General features: G+C 62.5%; 1 protein-coding gene across 1 annotated transcript; it reads left to right on the top strand.

The window, feature by feature from the left end:
* The first annotated feature begins 321 nt into the window (after positions 1-321).
* DDX56 (DEAD-box helicase 56) lies at positions 322-8,761 on the top strand. Its single transcript, XM_030307599.2, has 14 exons — positions 322-767; positions 856-1,017; positions 1,469-1,629; positions 1,782-1,952; positions 2,070-2,160; positions 2,680-2,924; positions 3,231-3,350; positions 3,824-3,937; positions 4,014-4,108; positions 5,177-5,250; positions 5,383-5,472; positions 5,611-5,716; positions 7,781-7,857; positions 8,167-8,761. The coding sequence occupies exons 1-14, from the start codon at positions 549-551 to the stop codon at positions 8,242-8,244; spliced, it is 1,803 nt and encodes a 600-aa protein (XP_030163459.1). The 5' UTR covers positions 322-548; the 3' UTR covers positions 8,245-8,761.
* The last annotated feature ends 260 nt before the right edge of the window (positions 8,762-9,021 follow it).

Raw genomic sequence — 9,021 nt, 5'->3', positions numbered from 1 at the left:
AACTTCAGGCCGGCCGACCTTCCTCTCTCTCATGCTAGTCGTTTTTCCAGCCCTCATCCCAGTACGGCCTAGGTGCTGCAGCCTGTCTGTCCTATGGAGTGCCTCGGGGCCCTGAGCCCTTGTGCTGGTGCATGCAGGGTCACCTGTTTTCTCTGCAAGCCGCCACCCCCTGCTCGGTTCCCACTGCAGCCTGGACTCCACGGACGCCGCAGGTGCCGAGAAGGTGGCCTCAAGCGCGGCGGCCCGGGGGCAGGCGAGGCGCACACACCGCGACCCGGGGGCGGCTTCGGGGGGCCCCCTCCCCGGCGGGGGGTGCACACAGGCAGGCCCCGACACTAGTCTCCCGGTGGAGGCAGTGCGGGCGGGACTCCTAGGGCGAGGCTGACAGAGGCAGCGCTAACTGAAGGTGGACCCACAGGCAACAACTGCGGACAGGAGGCGGGTCCGGGTCCTTGGTGGGCGGGCGGAGGCGGGCACCGAGAAAACCCCACCGGCGTCCACGCAGCCCCGCCTCCGTCGCCGGAACACCCGCCCGGCCGGGCCTGAGGATGAGGCTCCGCCTGCGACCCCGGACCCTGCGCACGGCCGCAGCTGCACAGCCCAGCCGGAACGCCGGAAGCCCAGCCGCAGCACTTCCGGGGGGTGTGGCCCATGCGCAGTTGCGCTCTGACTGCGGTGCGTTTGCGCTGGCGTCGCAGAGAGGCGGCATGGCGGACCCAGAGCTGCTGGGCTTCGAGCACATGGGTCTGGATCCCCGGCTCCTGCAGGTACCAGGGAGGGCTGAGGAGCCGGGCCGACGGGGCGGGGGCGGCCACAGCGCCGCGCGCCGCCTGAGCCGCGCCTCGTGTCTCCTAGGCCGTCGCCGACCTGGGCTGGTCGCGCCCCACGCTGATCCAGGAGAAGGCCATCCCGCTGGCCCTGGAGGGGAAGGACCTCCTAGCTCGGGCGCGCACGGGCTCGGGGAAGACGGCCGCTTACGCCATTCCGATGTTGCAGCTGCTGCTCCACAGGAAGGCGGTGGGTCGGGGCGGGAGCCCGGGGGGCGGGAGGGGCGAGCCTGGTGCTGGTCCGCGCACTGGGCTGCAACCGAGGTTGCCTGGCCCCGGCCCAGGCGCTGCCAGCGTTGTTCTTTGCGTAGAGATTGCATCACACTCCCTTCTCTGTGCCATGGAGAGCGGGTACCTTTCCCGGTTCTGCTTAACTCACGTGAACCTCTAGCGTTTAAGTAACTTTGTAACCGCAAAGTAAGTTGCCGTTCGTGAGGGTCGGCGCCTGCGGAAAGAGGATTCCGTTCTGAGAAGAATACAAGTGAGCGAGGGCTTGTTGAGGACACAGCCAGGTGGTTATGGGGAAGCCCCCTCGGTTGGGTCAGATTGCCCGGAAGAGACGGAGGAAAGGAAAGCAAAGCGTCCAATGGCTCTGCGGCTGCGGGCTGGCCCGCTGAAGTACGACGTTTGTGCTCTTGCAGACTGGCCCCGCGGTAGAGCAGGCTGTGAGAGGGCTCGTGCTGGTGCCCACCAAGGAGCTGGCGCGGCAGGCCCGGTCCATGGTTCAGCAGCTGGCGGCCTACTGCGCTCGGGACATCCGGGTGGCGGATGTCTCCGCTGCTGAAGACTCAGCCTCTCAGAGGTAGGTGAGAGCAGCAGGGCCGTGGAGGAATGAAGGGCATGGGCCTGGGGGGGGGGCTAAGGGGGGGGTTATGCAGTCATGAGGAGGAGCAGGAAGGGGTGAGGCCCCAGCTGCATTCTTCTCCCCCATACTGAGGTGTTGCCTGCCTGCAGAGCTGTGCTGATGGAGAAGCCCGATATAGTAGTGGGGACCCCGTCTCGCATCTTAAACCACTTGCAGCAAGACAGCTTGACCCTGCGAGACTCCCTGGAGCTGCTCGTGGTGGACGAGGCTGACCTTCTCTTCTCCTTTGGTTTTGAGGAGGAACTCAAGAGTCTGCTCTGGTAAGGAGGATGCGTGGGGTGGGAACAGGCTCCACGGCCTGGAGCAGGGGGCCGGAGCTTCACCTGCTACACTTGGTGGCTCGGAGCTGGAGTCTGACAGGTTCTGCTTTGTTCCAGTCACTTGCCCCGGATTTATCAGGCTTTTCTGATGTCAGCTACTTTCAACGAGGACGTGCAGGCCCTCAAGGAGCTGGTATTGCATAACCCGGTAAGGGCCCTGCAGTACCAGCTGGAGCCGCTGATGTGAAACTCCCTTCTCCAAGGAGCTCTTTGGTATCTCGGGTGGGACGGTTGTTAGGGCGTGAGCGTCTCTGGTTCTGAGGCGCTAGAGGCCGGTGGTTGTTAACACGCTGTCTGCTACAGACAACCACGCGGATGTCCACTGGGGTGGTTCAAGGTATGAGCAGGGACCCCCAAGGGTCAGAAAGGCTGCTTTGAGCAGCATGGCCGAAGCTCTCACCTTACGTGAGCTGGACTTTTCTGAAAGGTCACTGCCGTAGGGCTTTCCTCCTGAGGGCCATTCCTCATGTTGTGTTTCTCTGTCACGTGCCTCTAGCGCATCGTAGTCTTGTGTCCTCCACCCATACGACGGTTAGGGTGCGTTGAATTGTCATGGCGCCCAGATGAAGGGGACGCAGGGTGCCCTGGCTCACACTTTTGTGCCCTGGTTGGCCAGCAGCTTGCGGTAGCTGACCTGACTGCGGGCCGCGGGGCTGTCTTCCCGTAGGTTACTCTCAAGCTGCAGGAGTCCCAGCTGCCAGGGCCAGACCAGTTAAAGCAGTTTCAGGTGGTCTGTGAGACCGAGGAGGACAAGTTCCTGCTGCTGTACGCCCTGCTCAAGCTCTCGCTGATCCGGGGCAAGTCCCTGCTGTTTGTCAACACGCTGGAGAGGAGTTACAGGCTGCGCCTGTTCCTGGAGCAGTTTGGCATCCCCGCCTGCGTGCTCAACGGGGAGCTGCCACTGCGCTCCAGGTGGGCCACGCCACCCCCCAGCTGAGATGCGCCCGAGGGGGTTGGTGGGGGTGGGCGCGGCTGGCGTTCTCTCTTAAGCACAAAGTAGAGGCCTGGCTGTGGGCCTGACTGATCTTCGCTGACTTTCCCTGTCACAACTCCTGCCGTCGCTTTGTCTTCAGCTGAGGCTGTTGAGGCACGACGGTTGAGCAGGAACAGAGTTGGAGAGGAGGAAAGTGTCAGGGTGGTGGTTACAATGATGTCAGGGTGGGAGGGGGACTCCAGCTGCTTCCTGGGCCCAACGCTTCCTCTGCCCTCGGGCCACAGGTGCCACATCATCTCACAGTTCAACCAAGGCTTCTATGACTGTGTCATAGCGACCGACACCGAAGTTCTGGGAGCCCCGGTTAAGGGCAAGCGTCGAGGCAAGGGCCCCAAGGGAGACAGGTGAGTGCTGGTCTCTCTTCCCAGCCCCTGCAGGGAGTCTGGTGTTCAGGCCTGCGGGTCCACAGAAGAGGGGTGAAGGGTGTACCTGCATGCGCCCCAGGGCAGCGGTAGGGGCCAAACATGGCTTGTTGGTGGGCCGTCCTGTGCTGGGTGTGCGTCTGTGATGGGTGAGGAGTAGGTTCCCCAAGGGAACGTGAGCCTAACAGACTCCAGGTGTGGCTCTCGGATCGCTTTGTGACGCAGTGAGTCTGCCCCCCCCCCCCCGCGCTGAGGTCAGGGTGAAAGGTTTGGCCGCTGCCACTACCCCAGGTCCTGAAACAGTACCAATTCTAGGGTTTTAAACCCATTAGGGTTTTACGGTTTCTTATCAGGCTTTATTGAGAGATGTTGTGAATTAAGAGGCTTGAGAGGCTGGAGATCGCTGGTCTGGAGGGAGGAGGAGGTCAGTCTGACACTGGGATGTCTCCCCACAGGGCTTCTGATCCGGAGGCCGGCGTGGCCCGGGGCATAGACTTCCACCACGTGTGCGCTGTGCTCAACTTTGATCTGCCCCCTACCCCTGAAGCCTACATTCATCGGGCTGGCAGGTAGGAGAGCTGGGGCGTGGCGGGCAGGCAGTGGGCCTCGGGCTGGAGATTGATGCCGGGCCACGTGTCCTTGCAGGACGGCGCGCGCCAACAACCCAGGCATGGTTTTGACTTTCGTGCTGCCCGCTGAGCAGTCGCACCTGGACACGATCGAGGAGCTTCTCTGTGGAGGTGAGAGCCCAGCCCTCCTCTCCAGCCACACCTCAGACTCAGTGGTGGGGATGGCAGCGGGGACACCAGCGTGGGCAGTAGCACCCCTGCTCGGCCCTGCTCTGCTCGGCCCTGCCCTGCCCTGCCCCTCCCTCCTGCTCCACCTTCTCACACTCAGGGTGGCAGGTGGCATCCCCCACAAATGATTAAGCTGAGGTCCAGAGCTGTCGGGCAGGGGGTCAGAGTCACGTTTATTGTCTGATTCAAGGGGCAGAAGGGCCAAGGGAGGGGAGGGGGTTTGGAGAAAAGGGAGGGGGCTGGTGGTGTCCCAGGAGAGGACTTTGAGAGAGGAGGCTACGCGGGGTGTCCTTCCCTGACCCCCAGGTAGCCCAGCCGTGGTCTGGGCTCCTCTGTGTCTTCGAGGTTACCTTGCAGCAGTGTAGCTGGCATCTTTCCAGGCCGAGGGGCAGGCTGTGCAAGGGGCGTGGCTGGGGCTGCCCTCCAGCCAGGAGGTTCTGGAAGGAGGTCCGGGCAGGGCTTCTGTGGAGTCTCATTGCTGCCTGTGTTGGGGGTGCGGGAAAGACACCATTCACCACGTGGCATTAAGCCTGTGGGCTCGTGCAGAAGATGGGCTGGGGCACCGCTTGGCAGGCGTGCGAGGGGTGCGTTGTGCCCTGGCTTCTTCAGCTGGGACGCTGGTTTGTCACGGACGCTGAGTGTCCCAGCGTGGCCATTCCTGCTCAGAACGGAGCGTGGCTGCAGGTGGTGGTGTTCTGTGCTGCCCTTTGCCGTACTTTTGCTGCTCTTATGGCGAGAGTGGGTAGGTGGGCAGGTTGCGAGGCTGAGGATGTGTCTGGCACCCAGGGGATGATGGGTTGCCCCAGCCACAGTGTCCTGGAGCAGCTGTCGTGGGCCATCCACAAGACTCCGGTTTCTCACTGCACATGAACGTCACAGGGAAGCAGTGGGCTGGGCTCTGGGCTGTTTCGCCCCAGGGAGGGGTTACAAGGGGCTCTGAGCAGGTGACCCCCCGGTAGACCCACCCTGAACCTTCAGCCCAGGGGACCCTCTGTGCTGTTCTCTCCACAGAGAATGAGGCCCCTGTCCTGCTTCCCTACCAGTTCCGCATGGAGGAGATCGAGGCCTTCCGGTATCGCTGCAGGGTGAGTGGAACGTGGGGTGGGGGGAGGGGGGTCCGTTCCTCAGGGACCTGGGTCAGACCCCTGCTGCTGAATGCTGGGCACGAGGGAGGATTGGGCAGCCTCGCTGTCCTGACCTCTGGTGTGCACACCCAGGACGCCATGCGCTCAGTGACAAAACAGGCCATCCGAGAGGCAAGGTTGAAGGAGATCAAGGAGGAACTTCTGCATTCAGAGAGGCTCAAGGTGAGGGCCAGTGGGGGGGGGACTCGGTCTCTGTGGGGGACACATGTGGCTCTGAGCAGGGAGCACGTGGGGCGCAGCTGCTCACAGGAGGGCCTCAGAAGGAAGAGCGAGCCTGCTGTTTGCCCGTGTCCCCTGCAGACATACTTCGAAGACAACCCCCGGGACCTCCAGCTGCTGCGGCACGATCTGCCTTTGCACCCTGCTGTGGTGAAGCCCCACCTGGGCCATGTCCCTGACTACCTAGGTGAGCGCGTACCCCTGTGTGGGCGGGGGCAGGGACCCCACGCTGCAGGCACTGGCAGAGGCCGCACCCAGGCCCAGCAGCACCATCCCAGCCGCTGGTTATGCAGCAGGGCCAGTGTGGAAGGGGGTCATGGCAGGCGGTGAAGCGGGGGTGGGGGATTGGGGAACAGGCCTGTCTGAGCCTCATGGGGACCAGAGATGCCCAGGTTACCGTTATGTCAGGAACGGACCATGAGTTCAGCTTGTGGGGTACAGTCAAAGCCAAAATTCAACCAGGTGGTCCAAGTGTCTAGTTTTCTTTGTGCAGCCGTAATCCTGGTAAAGGTGTCCGGTGTGTGGTGTCTCTGGTAACAAGCACATGTATTTTTGTGCTGAACTTGCTGAAGACGGGTTAAGGGGGAAGGACCAGTAAGAGTTGGCCCTCTCAAGCCCGTGGGTGTGCAGGAGAGGCTTGGGCCAGCAGCACAGAAGGATTCAGAACACGGGAAGGTGCCACAGAGACTGGTGGAGCAGGTTCCCCAGGACTGACCTGGAGGGACTGGTGGGGGCCAGGTTCTCTAAAGACTGGAGGGACTGGTGGGGGCCGAATTCCCCAGGACTGATCTGGAGGGATTGGTGGGAGCCGAGTTCCCCAGGACTGACCTTTAGGGATTGGTGGGGGCCAGGTTCCCCAAGGACTGACCTGGAGACGTTGGTGAAAGCCAGGTTCCCCAAGGACTGACCTGGAGAGATTGGTGGGGGCCAGGTTCCCCAAGGACTGAACTGGAAGGACCGAATTCCCCAGGCCTGATCTGGAGGGACTGGTGGGGGCCAGGTTCTCCAAAGACTGGAGGGACTGGTGGGGGCCGAATTCCCCAGGACTGATCTGGAGGGATTGGTGGGGGCCAAGTTCCCCAGGACTGACCTTCAGGGATTGGTGGGGGCCGGGTTCCCCAAGGACTGACAAGGCATTCGTGGGGCCAGGTTCCCCAAGGACTGACCTGGAGGGATTGGTGGGGGCTAAGTTCCCCAAGCACTGACCTGGAGGGACTGGTGGCGGCCGGGTTCCCCAAAGACCTGGAGGGATTGGTGGAGGCTGGGTTCCCAAGGACTGACCTGGAGGGACTGGTGGGGGCTGGGTTCCCCAAAGACCTGGAGGGACTGGTGGGGGCCGGGCTCCCCAAGGACTGACTTGGAGAGATTGGTGGGGCCCGGGTTCCCAAGGACTGAACTGGAGGGATTGGTGGGGGCCAGGTTCCCCAGGACTGACCCGGAGGGATTGGTGGGGGCCAGGTTCCCCAAGGACTGACCTGGAGAGATTGGTGTGGTAGGGTTTCCCAGGACTGACCTGGAGGGATTGGTGGGGGCCGGGTTCCCCAGGACTGACCTGGAGGGACTGGTGGGGGCCGGGTTCCCCAGGACTGACCTGGAGGGACTGGTGGGGGCCAGGTCCCCAAGGACTGACCTGGAGAGACAGGGAGAAGGGGGTGAGGGAACCCTGTCCTGCATCCCACAGGAGCAAAGTCTTTGGTAAGAGTGTGTGGCGGGGAGCCTAGGGGGCCAGGTGAGGTGGGAGAGGGCGGCAGTGGGATGTGGAGGCCTGTGGGGATTGGGTGGGTGCCCTGCCAAGGTCAGGTGGTGGTGAGGTCAGAGGCCAAGGATCACAGCAGGTGGCAGCAGTGACCATGTGGCCTGGTGGGTGTAGGAAGGATGTGGGGGAAGGGCTCTGCTTGGGTATGAATTTGTAATAACAGACCACATGTGAAGAAGTTACACGTGGGCTTTTTTCCTGTTTCAGAAGTATCTTTTTTTGCCTTAAAAATGCATGTGATTTTATCTTTCTGCCACGTTCTTACCGCAACAAACAAACACTGTCGGGGAGGGACTTAACCTGTGTCTTTGCAATCTCGCCCCAGAACACAGCCACCCTCGCAGCCCTGGGCACGTGGCGGGAGGCAGCGGGGGCTCCTGGGCCCCTTGGACATAGGGGCAGATTGGAGCCAGCCCGCCGGTCACTGGGGGAGTGGGTGGGCAGGTGGGCTACGTGCAGGGGTGGTGGCAGCCATGGGGTCTATGTGTCTTTTAGTCCCTCCTGCTCTGCGTGGTCTCGTCCACCCTCCCAAGAAGCGGAAGAAGCTGGCCTCTAAGAAGGCCAAGGTCAAGGTAAGTTTTCTGGGTCCTTGGTGATGCTGCAGGGCTCTCCTACCTCGTTCCATTGTCCTAGGGGTGTGCGTGTCCCTTGCCCTTGGGAGGTGGGGGAAGGGCCCTGAGAACTCGGCCCATGCTCTTGGGCTGCGGGTTAGTCGTGGGGGCAGACACTCCCTGGGCTGCTTGCCAGCGGCTTCAAGAACACATGAGGGTCTGCTCTGCCCCTGCTGCCCACTCTGTCTAGCGGGGACCACGCCTCCCATCTCTCCCCGTCTGTCTCCGCTGAACCCAATTTCCTGGCTAACCTGTGACTTTGCCCCGCAGAAGGCACGGACCCGGAACCCACTGCGCAGCTTCAGGCACAGAGAGGAGAGACGTAGGCCCACCGCTGTGCCTCCCTGAGGCTGTGCGTGCAGCCTCTGGTCTTGGGGATGCGTTCTGGGGCTGAGCAGGGAGCGGAGGTCAGCTTCCCGCCCTGGATGGTCTGGATGGTGGGGCAGGCAGCGCCGTGGTGGTGCTGGTTTCTGGTGCCACCAGGCTGGCACTTTGTTCCTCGACAGAATAAGGATTCTGGCTGGCCTGGCCTGTGCTTCCTCTCTGTGTGAAGGTATGCTCATCCCTGGAAACCTTGGGAATTAAACCGCATCCAGGAGGCGGCGCCTGGCTCTCTGCCTGCTGCGTGTGGTACCTGCCGGGCCAGCAGAGGTCAGCCGTGCGGCGCTGTGACCCACCTCGCCTGGGTCTCTGGCTCAACCACTGCCGCGCCCAGGACTTGGGATGACCTTGCTCCCCTGGAGCACCACAAGGAGGCGGGCCTTCCCAGCCATGAGCCCCACACCTCCCCCTCCAAGCCTGGGTGCGTCGTAAATGCCTCCCGGAGGCAGGGAGCCCAGGGAGTCGTCACGGGGTGTGTGCATGTGCAGCGTTCCAGCCTCTCCACCCAGCCAGAAGGCCCCAGAAGGAGCAGATCCCAGCGTCTGCTGCTGTCCAAAGGCAGCGGTCTCCCTCGTGCCGTGTCCTGGTGTGACTGTCACCTGCTGTGGGCCTTGTGAGGCCGGGCTGGTTGGGAGAAAACATAGGGCAGCGAGGAAGCTGTGTCTTTGCTTCCTGTGAGGGTGTGGTGGCGCTTGGGGTTGCTGGGGCTTGACCTTTCCTGCTGCTGTTGCATTTGAGGGTTTC

This window comes from Lynx canadensis, chromosome A2 (assembly GCF_007474595.2).
Source record: "Lynx canadensis isolate LIC74 chromosome A2, mLynCan4.pri.v2, whole genome shotgun sequence".
Classification (NCBI taxonomy): Eukaryota; Metazoa; Chordata; class Mammalia; order Carnivora; family Felidae; genus Lynx; species Lynx canadensis.
The sequence above is the reverse complement of the archived record's forward strand: the minus strand, read 5'-3'. Positions and strand labels throughout refer to the sequence as shown.

Excerpts from the sequence above, each read along its gene's own strand:
- DDX56 (XM_030307599.2), top strand. The coding sequence starts at position 549 with ATGAGGCTCCGCCTGCGACCCCGGACCCTGCGCACGGCCGCAGCTGCA. Across the intron at positions 2,161-2,679 it reads AGCTGGTATTGCATAACCCG|GTTACTCTCAAGCTGCAGGA; the intron begins GTAAGGGCCCTG and ends GTCTTCCCGTAG. Across the intron at positions 5,251-5,382 it reads CCTTCCGGTATCGCTGCAGG|GACGCCATGCGCTCAGTGAC; the intron begins GTGAGTGGAACG and ends GTGCACACCCAG.